This window comes from Tachypleus tridentatus, chromosome 9 (assembly GCF_004210375.1).
Source record: "Tachypleus tridentatus isolate NWPU-2018 chromosome 9, ASM421037v1, whole genome shotgun sequence".
Lineage (NCBI taxonomy): Eukaryota > Metazoa > Arthropoda > Merostomata > Xiphosura > Limulidae > Tachypleus > Tachypleus tridentatus.
Window position 1 is genome coordinate 75,926,979 of NC_134833.1, and position 18,936 is coordinate 75,945,914.

At 30.0% G+C, this 18,936-nt stretch overlaps 1 protein-coding gene across 7 annotated transcripts in view; it reads left to right on the forward strand.

The window, feature by feature from the left end:
* LOC143225528 (FERM, ARHGEF and pleckstrin domain-containing protein 2-like) overlaps window positions 1–18,936 on the forward strand; it is a 94,086-nt gene that overhangs the window by 59,523 nt on the left and 15,627 nt on the right. For all 7 annotated transcript variants that reach the window (XM_076455148.1, XM_076455152.1, XM_076455150.1 and 4 more), the window contains exons 12-16: window positions 9,602–9,822; window positions 11,581–11,670; window positions 12,128–12,261; window positions 13,467–13,548; window positions 16,376–16,562. In XM_076455148.1, coding sequence (XP_076311263.1) covers window positions 9,602–9,822; window positions 11,581–11,670; window positions 12,128–12,261; window positions 13,467–13,548; window positions 16,376–16,562 — 714 coding nt within the window. The remainder of the gene's footprint in view (window positions 1–9,601; window positions 9,823–11,580; window positions 11,671–12,127; window positions 12,262–13,466; window positions 13,549–16,375; window positions 16,563–18,936) is intronic.

Here is an 18,936-nt window from a genome sequence, read left to right on the forward strand (position 1 = left end):
GCTGACAATTCGTTTTTAGATCAGTAGTTGTTAGGTTCCTTATTGCCTATTTGAGGGGTAGCTCTCAAATCATCTGTCAACCTTACTCATGCCCAGTACTCACATCTGACCCTTACCAACCTATTTAGGTATCTTTCTTCCACAAACATCTGAGGCTCTTCATAGAAATCCTGCATATTGTCCTTGGCTCTGGCATTACACTCGCTTGTTCTTTGTTGTTGAGACCTTGTAGGTTGTAATGCTGTATTTGCTTGGTTCCATTTACCCTCAACATACCTCAGGGACTTGTATGTGGCCTCATTTCTGAGATTTTATAGTTTTGATATGATCCAGAAAACTCTAGAACCTAGCTGACATCAGTCCAACAATAATCCACACTTAAGAATATTATAGCCAGTTTATCTCAGTCAGAACCTTGTTTACCTCAAATTACCACTTCCTATCCTTCCCTTCTTTGCTCTTGCCTTTCCTCTACTCTGGGTATTTCTTATCACTTATGTTGATGGTAACCCTCCCCCACACACACCCATTGCCACCAGCACCAGTAACAACCCAATAGGTTCAAAGCTGGTGGAAGCTCGGCTTTACAAGTTTTTTCATTGCTTGCATTCCATTGTTAGTGATCAGTAGATGCTTCAGATGCTGTCAGAAGGGTTTGATGTCCAGTTTCTTGCTCCACCTCCCATCTCTCCTTATTCCATTTCTTTCTCTCCTTCAGCTAGTACCTGTCAGAAGTGATTATGGAATTGCTATTACAATGAGCCAACCATATTCAGCAGTTCCTTTCCATAGTAGGTCAAGTGGGCTGGTTTATTAAACTGACTAAATTCTTCCTCAGACTCACTCAATATCTTGTCCATTTGGGAGTCTTTTTCAATCTTTGTATTAGGCAGGCCCAGCCTTCTTCTTTATTACTTTGTTCAATCAAACTGTCAGTTCATCATTCCCTCTCTTGGTTGAGTCACTTACTGCTTACAAGGTTCTATTACTTTTTGGGATGTGTTCATCGATAACATCACTGATTCCCCTCAGTTGTGCCTATCTGAGATCCCTTCATTGGGTGCTTCATGTTCAATGGAACCTTGCTATAGTAGTTGGTCATAGTTCATACTTCAGAAGGCTTGTCACTTCCTTTCCCACATTGGATCTACATCCTTTTATGGATGCATTTTGTCAGGGAAGGTAGCATGAGTATATCACCAGAAATCTTTGTGTTGTTAGTATGCAGACAAAAGCACCTTGCATATCAATGTTCTCAAACTTCTAGCCTTTCATCAGCCACTGCATCACTTCCTCCTTCTTTCTCAAAACTGTTTGGTATGGTTCACTTAGACAATTCTATGGTGTTAACACATATTAACCACCAAAAGGACACCCAGTTCAGAAATCTGTTTTCAGATGTTGCATCTGTTATACTGGACCTATGCATACCACATTCATCTTATAATGTGTCCTGTGGTTACTCATCCTACATCCTGTTCTTCATGCCTCACTTTTGTTTAACCCTTGGTGAGAAATTCTGGTTTCACATGCTAATTCATTTCTTTGTTAGCTAGTTCCATCCATCCATCTTGCAAGGGGAAGGTTTTTCATAGTTGTTCTACATCTAGGGGATTTCCTGCTGACTGGCCTGCCCTGACTCATGTGGTAGAATTTTTCACCTGGCCCGGACTGTGGGTCTTTGTTCTCACTTTCAGGATATGGGGTGACCTTATCCCATGTATTTCACTGTTCTTGATACTGTACAGTTTTTACTTCCCCTGTTCTTACAATTCTTATGTGTTTGTTCCACATACAATGGCCTCCCAGGGGATCTACACTTTCAGAGTGGGATGTTAAATGTGATCCTCCGTTCATGTACTGTAACTCTATTTGAACCACTTTCTTCATGTTCCATATTTAGTCTTTCCTTTAAAACATATTTCCTTCTTTTCTTAGCTTGTGGGCATCAACAGTCAGATTTGTTTGCCATTGATGTTGCATGTGCCTTTTATCAACATCCTTCTCCTTTATCCAGATCATTCCATTCCTTTCTTCTGAAGACCTCTGAAGGTCAGGAGGGTGGTTCCTTCTTTTCACCTGTTTATATTCCTTGCATTTCACATCTTCACCCTTTAATGGATCTGGATAGGTTTCTTTGTCAGGTCAGGGCTCTTTGTTGTTACATTGCCCATACTGTTTCCTTCCAGGATACATATTCTTAGCTCTATCTCCTGGTAATAATCCTCCCTTCATGATCTTTCACCTTCTACCCTTACCAACTGAGTCTATGTATTGGCTCAGTTGGCTTATCCTTCACTACCTTTTTCCCATTCTTTCTCCCCACATTACTTCAGTGCTGACATCTGCCAAACTTTGAAGAAATAGTTTGGTAGAGGAGCATAGATGGAGTTACATGCATCATGTGAACATGTCCTGCTCCTATTGATGAGGAGGTGATGCATGATGATTTGCATGAGAGACATATTGGAATCTTGCAATTCCAACAGGGAAGAACAGAAGGCTTAGGGCATGTGTAAAGTAAAGGTTCACATACAGAGAGCAGCACTGAACCAAAAATAGCAAATTTTGTGAGAGAGTTTAAGTACCTATCAGAAATACATTTTCAGTTCAGGAAATTTAAAACTTTTGATAGTCATAATACAGATAATTATTAATTAATTTAAATAAACATTGCACCTATATTTGCATTGCAGCTATAAGTTACAGGTGATCAATACATTAACAACAACTGAAAACAATGTAAATAGTCTTCAGTGAAATATTGGGGATATAATGCATTATTTCATGCACTGATTTTTCAAAAGGACTTGCAGTTACTTCTCACTCACACAGAACTATATCATATCATCAGAAGGAAGGACAAAGTAGCTAGTGTAATGATATATTGTTATTTTTAATGCATATTACCATATCTACTGTCTAATCTAAAAAAATCGGAAGCTGTTTATTCAGAATCATATATCTGACCAAAACTACTATTTGTCTCATTTGTACTGTGCACTGTGTTAGAAAACCTGTAAAATTATGGCAGCAAATTATTTATTTGTTGCAGTCAGTCATTTATATCCAGTGTTGTAAGAAATGTGTAAGTTATTGTTTATACAGTTTTCTGCTGTTTGTCTTTTTTGTGGTTGCTTATATTTCTGACCTTTGAATGATGTCATACACAGTTTACATGATTTGTTCAATGTGCCAACAGTCACTTTATGAATAGGAACTATATTTTGGTGACCAATTTGCAATTTTTGGCAGTTGTATACATGGTGGAATGCTAATGTTTCTTTTTGTGTGTGTTTTTTATATAACTTCATGTAGGTGCACTGATCATCACTTTTTATTGCTAATTACTATATTATAGTTAACCATCTTTTAATATCTTGTGTTCTCTTCTTTCTAGCTCATCATATCAATATCATTTATCAGATACAAATATGACATACCTCCCATTGCACTTTCATATGATTGAGAACTTGTTGATTGTTTTTATGATTTGAGATTAACCCTGTGTTTTAATCATGTGTAACAAAATTATTTAATTTTTGATGTAATCATTATTTATTATTTTTGTTCCCTTAGTTAAGTATTTTAAACAACTTAATCTACGATATTTAAAAAAAGTCTGTTTTATGTTAATACTGTCTTCTGCTGGTACAGCAGTAAAATCAGGGGATTGATTCCTCTCAGTAGACTCAACAGATAATTCAATGTGGCTTTGCTGTAAGAAAACTCACACACACACTTTAATATTGTTAGAATTAGCCTGCTATTTTCTTTATATGAGGATAACCTTTTGTGTCTTTGTTTATTATGTGTAACAAATTTTGATGCAACTATTGTTTTCATTTTTGTCCACCTATTTAAAGTATTTTATGCAGTTTACCTTTGAGTACTTACACAGCACAGTGTATTTAATTATTGTAAGTAATAGTAATGATAAGTTTCAGTGTTGCTTATTTTGGTTTACTGAATTGTTTAAATTACATTTTCATAAAATCAAAATTTAAACTTTAGCATTCTAGTAATAAAAAAGATAAATTGAGAATAACTGTGTACACAATGCTTTATAGAGTGTTATGATGGATGATTTAATTTGAGGATGGTGCCTTACATTAACCTCTAAAGCCAGTCCATGCATGTGAGTTCCCATGATGTCAAATGTAGTTGCTTTATTTTTCAGTTGAGAACAAATAATTTTAACATCCATACCATTTCATAGTCTGATTTGTTTCAGCATGTTAAATATTGTTTTTCTTTGTTTGGAATGAGAAGAGGCAGAAAAAGCTTTTAAAATAAGCTGAGTGATGCCTAATATTTGTACCTAGAGTCTTGGGTTTTGTGGAGCTAAATCACTATTGAGTTTTTCTGTGTGACCTCTAATGAAAGTATAAAAACATGTTGATTGTAACAGCATGATAGTATTCTTTATACATAACTATGGATAAAAAAAATATAGAGTGGTAGTAAATTTTTTGAAGAATTAGGACAAAAATTATTGTCAGTTGTATATATGTGGTTTGTGAGTGAAATTAGAGTAATGAGGAGTATTTATTAACAAACATAGAGCAGTTACACTCTAGTGTTGTAGTTATATATGATCTATAGACAAATGTAGTTGACACTGGGTTTGTAGAGAAGCCTTGATTAACCCATACAAAAATGAAGTATATGTGATATGTATGTTGGAAATATTGACGGTGCATTTGTGGACAAAGATGGAGTAAATGGAATTGTGGTAAATGTTATAATATGTGAATGAAGTGACAGACACAAAATGTATTTATCATTATATATGGTAGTAAATATAAATAGTTAATAACAGAGAGTAATAATTTAGAATACTATTTTCACAGCAAAGGAATTAGAATGGATTGTATGTTCACTTACTGATAATGAACTTAAATATTTCAATTATTTTCTGTGTAATATTTTGGTTAAATATATTTAAGAAATTAGTGATATTGTTGAATTTTGGTTTAATGGTAATTCTGTGTACCAGTGTAGATATAGTAATTTTGCATTCTTGTCATTTTCATTAGTCTTTGTTACTATTAATATATTGTAGTTTAGCAGATTTATAAGCTAGAGGTTTGTCAATATTAGTGGTTGCTTTGAAAGTTCCTCAATATATATGATATTTTATATAATTCATCTGTTTGGAATATATATATATAAAAATTTGTTTTTCTATAAATACTGTCAACATCTAGTTAAGAAAGTAGTTTATAATAAGAACTGATTTTTCTGACGTTTTTTTAATACTAGTATTCTCAATATTATAGAGACCATTGTAGTATTATTTCAAATCCAATTCATTTTGTATTAATAGTTAAATATGTATCTAATAAACTCAGTGAAGAATTTGTAAGCAAAAAAGAATTTTAGCTACTCTGCCTACATTTTGATTCTGTATGTGATAGGTATATGATAAGGTAAACTAACAAAAATCATTGGTTTTTGGACTCTTTTTAGTTTTATATTTGTTCCTATCTGTAAATATGTTATATTTGGGAAACTTACTTTTAGTTCATGAGTGCGTGTTTGAGGTATTTTTGTTAAATTCTTAAAATGGTTTGTTATTTTTTATATTATATCACAGTTATTTAATACGTTTGAATTGTGAACATGTCATATTCAGAACCTGCATGTAGCTCGAGGTTGATATTTTAAAAGCTATTTATGCTGGAAAAAGGTACAAAACATGTATCACAGAATTGAACATATAATGTTTGAGATTACTTTGACAGGTTTACTTACAAAACCATTTCTTGTGTGTGTATTTCAGTATTATTAGTATCAATATGTGTATGATTATTAATGTTTAAAAACAAATAAAAGAATCTCAATTTTGGGTATAAAGAAATATCAGTTTAAGAATTTTTTATTTTTCTCTGAATTTGTTTCATAAACACGGCAAGTTACAGGGGCTTCCTGACTTGAGCTTCTTGAAAAAACAGCATTTATAACTAATTATGGCTAATTAAACATTCCTTCTTGAATACAGAACAGATTGTTATAAAAATTCATTGCAACATTATTAACATAAATGATAATGAGCTATATAACTGGTAAAGTTCTTTATATTACTTGGGATGTCTGTTTTAAGCATGTTTTTTTTATCATTGTATGTATAAAAAGAATCTATTGGTATTTGTGAAGAGTTCATTCAATATAGATGTATCTCACAATAGCATAGTCTCCTGGTTGAAAAAACAACAGGTTTTATGATACATTTCCAAGTATATGAACTGTATATTATTTTTTATTGGATAAACCATGTTTAACTAATGTTTCTAGTTAGAGCATAAAATTACTTGAAAGTGTTTTTAAGTATGGTGTGGCAGACTGTGCTTAAAAACGTGCAAAATAGAAGTTGCTTAAGCTTATCTGGCAGTGACTTATAATTCCCTCCCCTAAAATGGTAATACATGCAAAATATATATTGTAAATCTTACATTAACAGGTTTTAAATAATGGTTCAGCAGTCACCTGGATTACTAAGTAAATAAATAAACTTACCTATCTTCAAAGTTTGTTCACACATTCTGATGGGCTGCAGTCAAGACCAATGGGTTAAAATTTCTGGTACTGATGGTACATAAGATGCATCTCAGAACACTGTTTGTTTGTTGCTGTTTTCTTTACTTCTATTTTTGATGATGATTTCTCTGGAAAAAATTTGTTTTGAGTCATATATTTTGCATTTGTGTTTCAGTACATGAATATTTAACAGTCCTAGAATCTAAGATTTATAGTTTTATATGAGTAAAGTATTGTAGCATAAGTACTTTCATGTGTACTTAACCAGTTGATGCTTATTTTTAAAAATATAATTAGTATATTGTATTAGGAAGAATCAAAATCAGTTAAGCATTTTGTATTCCAGAGTTAGCTGTGATTGTTACTTTCATGACATTTGTGATTATAACAACACATTTGATTGGCTTTGTTGGTTGATTCTTGCCATTACAGGTATTTTAGCCAGCATTGTCAGTTGTATGATTGATTGTAAACTTACCAAATACATCACTAAACTTTAAATGGTGTCCACCAATCTGAGAAATATACCAGCTTGTAAAATCCTGTGTTTTATAATAAAGGTAGTACTACATAAAAATGGGTTTATGGCATATATTTATTTTAAAAACATCCAAATACAACATTTCTATGAACTCAAAGTAAAAATACAACAACACATTTTTCAAATGGTTCATGCATCCTACTGTAAATACTAAAAACTGGATGGTTTTGGTGAAGATGATGTTTTAATTATAAAACATTATTACATAAATCTCTGAATTTAAATACTTTTAAAGTTAATATTACTTTTACAAGTGGATGCAAACTCAAAGATGTTTTCAGTTTTTGTGAATTATGGCTTAATAAATATGCATCAGATAAACATGCATTTCCTAACTTTATGCTATCATGTGGTAGAAAAATTGGTGTCTTTTTGTTTGTTTCTTGGTAGTACAATATTCATTAAGTAACACAATAAAGTAATTGATTCTTTTTCCTTTGGTATAATTTCCTTTGTATGTATTATATATAATTTGAAAATGATTAGTTTTTGTAAAATGTCTTTTAAAAATTTAATGTTGAAAATGAAACTTTTGTTTTAGTTACTAATTGATCATTGATATGGCTTATGTTAATGCACTTTTATAAAGCTTTTGTTAATTTTAACAATTGTTGATTTATATTTGCATACAAGATTTGAAAAAAAGAATTGTTTGATAGAATGGTAAGTACCTGATTATTATAGGTATTCATGTTAAAGTAATTTGGGAAGGTTGCGTGTTACTGCTAAATGAGTATTGTTACAGATTAAAAGAAAAATATACTTCAGTAGAACATTGTTTTTAGATCAAATGCATTTCCACATGTGAAATTGAAATTCTTTACCACTATGGTTGTATCACTTTCAAAATTTCATTGATTTCTCAACTTACTTAAATTTTAGTTGACTTCAGATACTAGTGTCTTCATAGTGATTTTCAAATTAGATATTTGTATATGTCAGTAGATTACTGGTTTATAATTCCTTTTTTATCTGCTTTTATTGCACATCATATAACCTCATTTTTCAGAAAACTTGGAATACTGAAAGTGCAAGTTCATAACAAATATCAATAAATCACATTTTAGTAACATATTTTTCATGTTTCTAGTAGTTCAGACAAATCAGAGTGAACAAATTAGATATGGATAATGAAGCTAATTAAATTATTATTTAAAGATATATGAATATAGGGAATGGGTGACTTTTTTCAAGCAAGCTCTTACTGAGCTGCAAACCTTTATTTTAAGACATCTACATTAATTTAGACTATAAATAAACAATTTCTTAACTATGGCACAAAATATTAAATACAACACGGAATGTTTCTGTTCTTTACCAAATATTTATTGGTTTTTGTTTGGTTCAATAATTCATCAAGTTTCACTCGTATTTTGTCAACACACGTTTTATCTTTTTTACTCTTTATTCAGTTGTTGGAATAAAACATGTTAATACTTGTATTGATATAGAAAATGTACAAATGAAGTTTGCTTTTTACTAACTAATCAGATTTTCTTTTAAACTCCTACTAATTACACTACGAGTTGATTTTGGAACTTTTTCACAACTTATTAGTAAATTATTGGATTCTTTAGAAATTTGTGTATACATTGACAAACTGGTTTCTCAAGAGATTTTTAGGAACTTTATCACACTAGTAACTTCTCTGAGAACATTTAAAACATTCTTTTACTTTCTACTTATTATTTAATTAAATAGTTCCATGCTAGTACAGTGGTAAAATCAGGAGTTCAATTCCCTCTGGTGGACTCTGCAGATAGCCTGATATGGCTTTGCTATATTAAAATGCACACACACATAATTAAGTGTTAAGCAATTTTACAATAGAAACTTCTGAACATATTATCTTTACCTTTATAACTCATAGAAAGCTTGCCACACTACTGGCTCCTCTTACAACTTTTACAACACTGGAAGATACAGAAGTAGCTTTTCTAGTCCTGTCACTGCCATAAATTTCAAACAACTCATTGTAACCACTTAAATTAGTTTTCTTAATGTGATCTGGTGACTTTTCCAATCAAACTACAATTATTTCTTAATAAAATGTTACACGTTCAGTCATTTTCATCAAATAATAGTTAAAAAACAAATTATACAGAGTTTACCACTTGTCTTTTGTAATGTTCAATTAAAAATGAGAAAAATAGTAATGTTTTTATTACTTCAGTATGCTTAATATATGCTAACAAGTTATACCACAGTTAATCATTAATATCATATACAATATAAAAGGATAAAAATTTTTATTTGTTAAATTAGCATAATCAGAGTACTAAGATTTAGCAATATTTTACTAAAATATAGCTATAACTTTTTCACTGATTGTTATTTCATATTTAGAATAATATTCATTAATATATTGAAACTAAACTATAAACTAGTTTTTTCAGCCATTATTTTCAATGACAGTTAGCTAGATTAAAAAATTGCAGATTTATATTGTATTAGGTACCACAGGAAGTTTAGATTATAAAAAAGAAAAAAAACTAATATTTATAAAACATTGTTATCTAGGTTTAGCGTCTCCTTATTTTTACCATTCGTCGACAAAGGGTAATGTTAGTCCCACAAGCTGTCATGATGAAAGTACTGTGAAAAGTGAGGCATCATTTTCCTTGTGTGTTCCTTCTAGTATTGATGACCTTACTCAATCACCTATTACACCCATGAAAGGTGTGAAAAATGGATCTGACCTTCCAGCTTCTCCTGAAACAAATTCTGAGAAGAGAAAACAGGTTCGTCTTTGAAGTATAATCTGTGCCATAAACTTTAATTAAGTGTGACTATTTATCATTATGAGCATAAGAAACTAATTGTGGATAAATACTTGTATGAAAATATAAATAACATTATTTTCAATTCACATATGAAGAATTGTCTAGGTTATGAAAATTTTAAGGTTATAAAATTATTATTTAATTTTTGGAATACTGGAGAAAACAATTACTGTTAAAAAGCTAAAGTATTTTAGAACATTTAATAAAATTTGTGTTGAAACAACAAGTATTTTTATATTCACAAACTATATAGCCTTCTTGTGGCTCAAAAGGAAGACTGAGGGCTTATAACACTAAACATTTGATTTCAATACCTACAGTAAAAAAAGTAGACTTTGTGTTTATAAATGAGAAGACAAACAAAAATAAGTTATTTCGTGTTGAAGATAAGTAATAAAATTTGCAATTAGATTTTTAAAGCTGATTATAACTTTAATAGTTTGTGTTAAGATAGGAAATATTTCAGTTTTTTTCCTAAGAATTTTGATGCAAAACTGTCTTCTTTCATCGACTGCACTGTTATTAATAAGTGATACTTAGCATAATAGAAGGCCAGTAACAGTTTTTGGAAGCAGTGAATAAGTTTGACATTTTTGTTAACAATCATACACTGTCTGCTTTTTATATGCTTCTCAACAGTGATCCTGTTAAAATATTTCTTTGGGGGACCATCATGTTGTTATTCTCCCTTCCTCCCAATCCTCTTGTGCAGGGTTTCCAGAAAATGGCTAAATAAGTCATAAGTCGAAATTTCAAGTGCAAGCTTAAGCATGGCATCCTCTTTATGATTTTTTGTTATCTTTCCCTATTATTATATTATGACTTGTACATTATTTACAAAGACAAATAATATCATTATTTACATGATATTGCAACTGTGGAATTGGTATTGATTTTATTGCAATAAAAACAACTGATTAGATAAGTTTGGTTACATCATTGGATAGAAAAGCAATTTATGTTCATTTATCATTCTAAAGATAATAAACCTACTGAAGTTTTCAATAAATTGATTAACAGCAAAAACAGAATATTTACGCTCCATATTTATGAATCAGTGCTCAAAGTCTGTTGTTCTTGCTTCACTCTGATGTCAGGAATATTGAAGTAGCTTAATCTTTATAATTAATTTTCATTTCTGTATGAAATTTTTATTTGCTTTATGTTGTACTATTTTAATTCTTATACCTAATCTATTTTGTGTTTTATCACTTCATTGCATTTTCTGTTCAAATTATACTGATTATTTATAGTATTGTTTTCGTTTTGGTGCATTTTTTGAAATTCGTTACTCTCGTATGAGATGCATGCATTTGTGGAATAGTAATACCTGTTTTAATTTGGAAAGACTAAAATAAGTAATCCAGGAATCAGTTGGTACTTGTTGACTGATTTATTTCTGTGTGGCAGATTATGTTTAAGGTTTAATTTTTAATTTACCTTTGTAATCACCTAATGGTAATGAATAATATGCTGAGATTTGCAACATAATTAGGTGAACAAACAAGGACAATGGAGCATCTTAATATTTACTGATAATGCCTAGTGAAGAACTCTAGGTCAGTGACATATAACTTCAGCAAGTTATTTGATTCGTTATGATAGTGTTTTTTCAATTGAAAAAACAAAATGACACCTAATTGCAATAAAGTTTAAAGGAATTATTATTGTAAACCACTTAATTTATTTATTATTTTAATCTTTAATATTATGTAGAAAACTACTCCAGACATTGCATACTTTATAGCAAAAGAGCTGTTGATGACAGAGAGAAAGTACAAAAAGGAACTGGAACTAGTTAATATTGTGAGTGAAAATATCTTCTAAAGTTTAATAATAATAAGTTTTTTATTTTCCAAATAAACTTTTTCAGTCCATTTTAAAATATTACTAATATATATTTTTGCAAAGTCTAAACATTTTCCTTAACCAAAGGAAAAATAATATACTAGCCTTGAAGCTCACTGACTATTTTTATGTATTGTAATTTAAGCTACTCCAACTATAATACATAAGAATCTGTATTTTTTATTTGACATTTATTCTGTGTTAGGACAGATAGTAGTATATGCATAGATGAATAGAAGAAGGTTGATCAATTCTTTTTCAATCTACGTTTTTGCAAATAGAATGACAGCATATGGGTATTCTAACTTAACAAATTTTCAGATTTCAGTGTATTTTTCTGTGTACAGATCATGTTGAACTGTTGAAAACATCCTTTATCTTATTATTAATTATTTTCTTGTCTCTTTTTTTTCAGTGGTTTAGAGAGGAAGTTAGTAAAGAAGAGAACATGCCCACTGAGGTCCTTGCCCTTCTCTTTTCAATTTTGGATCCACTTTATGAATTTCATTGTGGTTTTTTGAAGGATCTGGAGCAACGATTGTCTTCTTGGTTAGATTTGCCTTTAATTTAGGTGTAAATGTTTTAACACGTACTGAATAAATTTAAACATCACACATATTGCAGTATTTTCAAATAAAAATTAAACTGGTTTTTATCATTAAAAAGCTGTTGAAGTGTGTATGGTATATACTCACATTTGGAGAGTTAAGAGAGAAGTAAAAGGTGATTGAATAATTTTACTTCCACAAAAATTCTACTGTGTATTAGATATATAAAATAAACTAAGTTGTTAAATAACTGGAAAGTAATCACTGAGGCAGACACTTTTGAAAGTGTGCCTTTCTCTATTTTTTAATTCAAGACTTATTTACTTGATATTTCTTATATATTTGAGAAGTAATTCTGTCCAAAATTCCATCTTTGAAATGGTTATGGCTATAGCAGTGCTATGATAATTGTCTTGTAATTCAACAGATATAAAAATTATTTACTTTTTTCCAGCTACATCCTTTAAATTCATTTATGATTTTTAGCAAGCTTTGATTATATATTCATGTCATGCTGTCAGTCTTAATTCTTGGGTATTTTTATGGTAGAAGAATTATGTTTTTAATGTGTCCTTTTGTTCTTATGTAAAAAAACTATTTATATATTAATCACGTGGGAAAAATTACTTATGTAATTAAGAAACTTATTGAATATGAATAATTTATGAAAGGTTACATATGTCTTTTTGTAAGAATACTCCATCTTCTAGGTTTGCTTTAGCTTTTAATTATTTTTCTGTTTACCTTTAGTAAGAGATTATATGTGATGCAATGCTTTTACTGCATGTTTTAATACTTTAAAACATCTAAAGTGATAAAAAAAGCATCAGTTTCATATAGCTCCGCAAACACTTGCAGATCTTCTGAAATAATGTGCAAGAATAAAAATTTCATTTTAGGAATCAGTTACTTTATGCTGTTTTGGAACAGATTGTAACTGGTAAGAGATATCCTAATTTTGAAAACACAATAAATGTACAAGTGCAAAAAAATGGCACTTTTGTTCATTAGTATAAAGTGTTTATAACTACTGGGATTGGATTACCACTCATTCTGTTAATAACAATTAACAGTAAACATGTGGAAAGAAACTTGTTATTTACTTACCATAATTGAGAATCACAGTCCATCTGTAATATCTTTTTATATGCATAAGTAGAATGCTTTAGTTCTTTTATTCAATATCACATCACCATTTATTTTAAGGGAAGGAAAAGGAGGAAATGCCAACCATACACTTGTTTTTGGAATTGGTGACATTTTTTTTCAGAATATTCATATAACTGAGGTAAATAGAAATGTTTTGTTCCATTGTACATTAAGTTTGATACAGGCTAAGAGCTATATACAACTAATGGTATTAGTAGTTAATGCTAAATATCATTGTTTACACATAAGAAATATGTCTCATGCTTATTTAAACTTTTTGTTTCAATTCTGAAGTTTATAATAGTACAGTATAAAGAGTGATATTCAGATGTAACATAATATTTTTTTTTCTTGTAACTCTTCATTAACTTTAAACCCTTATTTGTCATTTCAATAATGGTATGAGGACATATGTTCAGCTTTGTTCAAATAGTTTTTAAGTTGAGGAACCCTCTTTTACAACCAATACTTTAACTTTTCAACAAAATTTGTCACATATAAATGTTTGTCAAACTTTTTTCTCAAGAAGTTGGTGGATTCCATTTCTAACATACAGAGCCTTTTTTATTTTGTTCTATATTCTTGACCTCTACAAAATCAGTTGTCTTGGATACAATCCAATAATCAGTGATAAAACTGTTAACAGGATATCTAGTAAAATGAATTTGTCTAACCTTATAAAACCTTCACTTTTATACAAAGAGAAAAAAAGTATTTACCTACCAAATTTCCCTACGATCTCAAATCAAACAGGAAAATTTTTTCTACATATGTGGACTGCCAAATCACATATCTTTTAATATAGTTTTTAATCTTCTTTGGACAAAAAGCAGAATTTATAAAATAAGGTATAAATGTAGCAAATTCTATATCAATTAGAAAATTCATAAAGTAAAATGTCATCCAAATCAATGCAAACTTACTGTGAAAAATTAAGATTCTACTTTATCATGAGGGCTTGGCATGGCCAGGTGTGCTAAGATGTTCGACTTGTAACCTGAGGGTTGCAGGTTCAAATACCTATCGCACCAATCATGCTCGCCCTTTCAGCCGTGGGGGTGTTATAATGTGATGGTTAATCCCACTATTTGTTGGTAAAAAAGTAGCCCAAGAGTTAGCAGTGGGTGGTGATGACTAGCTGCCTTCCATCTAGTCTTATGCTGCTAAATTAGGAATGGCGAACACAGATAGCCCTTGTGTAGCTCTGTGCGAAATTAAGAAAAAACAAACAAACAATAAAACTTTATCATGTGTAGCAGAACATGCCATTAATTTCTACCTCTTCATACTATAGGATGAGATCAGATTGACTTGTTTCATGAGTTGTTACTATAATTGAAATAAATGTCAGACAGTCAATGGAAATAATTAGTTTCAGAGATTTTGTTTTAAGTAAAAATGAAGATCCTGGAATTACAGTTTTTCAGCTGTACTTGAATTAACATTGTATAGGCATGTATGTGTTTATATATATATATTTATTGCCATTATGTTTTGGATATAATTTTATAATTTTTTTAACATCTTATATGTAATATGTGTGTGTATGTACACATATATATATTGATTGCTTGCTATTGTTTTACTTATACCACTTGATGATGCCTAGAACAAATTTGATTGAAACATATAGCAAGATGTTCTTTGTTTTGCAATAATAAATAATTGTAGTGTAAAAGGTGTATTACTTAAATAAATGTATTACCTTTGTCTCTTCCCATTGTTGTTCTGCTTATATTATATTATAATACACTTCTCTTATATTACTGCTAATCTGTCTAGAAGACCTTGGAAGTGACTATGCCACCTCTTGAATTATTCAATTTATTTTTGAATCTGTTGACCATAAAGAAGAAATTTCTACTTCCTATGCTTCTGAATTGTTGAGCCTAGTTCTTGATTTTTGATTGTTTTATAACAAGGACTTAATGTTTTTCCTTCTCTTATTTGCTGCCATTTATTTTTGCAAGTGATGTTATATACACTTCTCTTGTATTATATATTAATTAGAGCCCTTGTTTACACCTTAATTTCTGACAGTTTTCATAGATCAAGGAGATTGAATGACTTAGACAGTCATTTAGACAAATTGTCACCTTTTATACTATTTGCACATTCCATAGGGTTTGGGTCACTTTAGTGGGTACTTTTTTATTAATTCATTTTTAGGGCATCTCTGTTCTGTCCAGATTTTGTCTGAGGCTGCCTTTTTTTTAGTCCTGAATTTTTATGAAGAAAGGTTTTGGCATCCAGCTGATATTTTTTGCATCACTGATTACATGTTTTTTCTCTACTTGAAATTTGATGGCTTGTAAATTTTTATCAAAATCAGCGCTTTCTTGTTACAGCACTTTTGTTTTGCCCCCTTGCTTTTATGGGACTTCATAATTACAGAATCTTCTAGATTGGCAACCTGTCTTCTCTTTCCAGTTAGTATCTTCCAAATTTACTTCTTGTCCCTCTCTCTTTATTGTTGATTATATAACTTTCCAACTATCCTGTATCCTTTACTTTACTGGTTAAGAACCACTTAGAAAACATCATCACTTATTCATTTTGTTCAGATTTTGAGTTCAACAGATGCTCATGTCTAGATATAAAAGGAGTCTTTGGTTCCTTTGACAAGTGAGAAAAGAAGGTTTCTTTTGCATGCCTCCCCTCAATTCATTTGTGGTCCCTATGCTGTTTATTTTCGTGTATATATTTTAAATCTGGCCTGAATAGAAATGTCTCGCAGAAACTGCCATTTGGGACCTCCTCCCAAGCTTGGAGAGGCACCCTTCTCACCTTAAATAATGCCCTTGATATGACATCCAGAAAGTGACAGTGTAGAGACTTAGTTTTACAGTGAGTTAACTTTCTTTACATTTAGAATAAAGTAACTGTTCAATGTTGATTTTAATTTTGAAAACTTTTAACATTAGTAATAGCTTTTCTAGCCATTAAATTTCATTTATCACTTTCAGCTATATGATCGATATCTTGAGAAACTTCCTCTCGTACTAGAAAGGATGAGTAGTGCCTATAAATACAATCAACATTTCGAACAAACGTATCGTGACTTTGAGCTGCAAAAAGCTTGTTATTTACCTCTGTCATATTTTCTTTTGGCTCCTGCTTATCGATTGACTCTTTACTGTGCTATATTACAGAGTAAGTGAAAATGAAATGCTCATTTCTTTAAATTATACTTTGATTTTATGTAATCAGTTTAATAACTTTAATGATTTAAAAGTATAGTTAGTATAAGAAAAACACTGCTTTTTGTTCATATGGTCTCTATTTGAACTTTTTTTTTAAGGAAAATATCTATGACATAACTGTTAAATTCAATTTTAAGATGGATTTAGGAAATGAAAGTTTCTATTGAAATTTCTTTCTTCATGCTGACTTTTATGTGTATTTAAAGTAATATTACACTTAGTTATTTCTCTTGTATATATTGTTCAACTTTTATGTGCTGGAGCTCATCTTGAGAAAAATTTCTTTCAGTATAAATAATGAACTTTATGTAGCAAAGTTCATTAATGCAATATCCAATTTAAAACTTTTAGTATGGTGGACACATTCAGTAATAACTTCCCATTTATTACTAATATTCCCATGTAAGTTGTGCTACAATGTTTACTTCTTACAATTTGTTAAATACAATAAATCTTGTTCAACAGATTTTTTTTTATTCAAAAATGCATTAACCATTTTTATTAGGTATTTTTAATTTAGTAAAAATAATTTTTAATACATTGGGTTATCTTAAGTGTTACATTTTGTCAGTTTTTGCAAGTTATAGATATCTTATATTGAGTAGTTTGTCACATTCCATTTTGTCTTTAATTGTCAGGTAATTCTTTTAGGTGTTTAAATTGACTATTTAGAGTCATCAGTTGTTTCTTAATATACGTGAACTTGTATAATATTTTGTTATATTGATTATTGCTTCCACTTCAAATTGGTTATGGTGGTTTCTTCCTTTTCATGTTTACATCTTTCAAAGTTTATTTGTATTTGCTTTCAGATCATTTAGTGTTGACCATACAGGTCTTGAAGTCAGTTTTAATTGGTGACTTGCCTTGTTTGGGATGTGATATAAATATAGGACTTGAAAATAGTCTTTGATTTATATTGTCTAGTATTTGTTTGTAGCTCTTATGAGTTTTTGTTGTTGGATACTGATGCAAATTCAAGGATATATAGATATAATTAGTGTATTATTCAGTTGTATAGAGCATATAACCTTTATCTGCATCTGTTTTTTAAATAATGACACATTTTTTTCATAACCATTATTAGTTATATTATTTATAATTTATTTGAATATTTTAAGCCAGTCTTAACACTTAGGAAAGTTTTTTTTTCTTTCACTGGTTATATTAATGTTATTGGTTGTAATATTAATACTCTAATATGTTTTGTTGCTTTTACACTTATTAAGTTATCTTGCTATGTACATGAATTTAGGACCAACCTAAACCTCCTGAACTAGTTGATGTTTGATATGTTATTGGGATAATGGCTAACAATCTTGTTAGTAGTGAGGGTATCTAACTGATGATTCAATCATTTTAGTCATTATGAATTCATTCATGACTGAATAGCAGTAGTTAGTTTATTATATAAGTTTTATTGATGCTTAGTTACTCTTATGTTTTGATGTAAATTTGCTTATTTTTGTTCTTAATGTGTTTGCTGATATGTGCTCCAAGGATGGGTCACAACCAACTTTTAGTTATGAACTATGTGACACACTTGCAGGTCACAGACAGTTTTATTTTAAAGCCACATTTTGTTTGTGGTGGGATGCTGTGACTGGTTCTTGAATGTTTAATTGTATTGATATTTTATTCATTATGCAGCAGTGAACATATTAATAATTACATAAACATACTTACAATATATATTCATTGACCATTATTTTAAAGGACTTGTTTAAGAAAAGCTTATTTCCAAAAGTTTACTTCAGTTGGCCTTTTCTTAAAAAAACTAAACCAACTTGAGTTTAAAATAAACAATAAGTGGGGTTGGGAGTGTTGGGTGAATGAGCTTTTCTGAGGAACCTGTTTATAGTATACCAGTCGACATTTTAATATTTTGCAGTATTGATTGGTAGTCAGATAATTATAGTATTTATGTCAGGCATAAAGAGACAAGCTCTAGTATTTGATATTTTTATTATTAATGACACACCAATACAAAGAAAAATAGTGATTAATTTTGATAAAAGACAGAAACCCTGTTAAGTAGATTAAGATTTATTTTGTTTATGTTAGTGTATTTTAAACTTAATTATGCAAAACCTTATAATTTCTAATGAAGCTTTTTTTTAAAGTAGTGTTTAAACCCATATTTTTGACAACATACTTTTACAGGATCTCTATTCATTAGTTTAATTTTTTTTTATAGTCTTACAGAGTTTGACCGACCTTTTTAATAATTTTCAATTAAAAATTATTATATGTAGTTCAACCCCCCCCCTTCAAAAAAAAAATATGCGTTTGGGAACTTTTACTTTTAGGAGACAGTTTGTTGT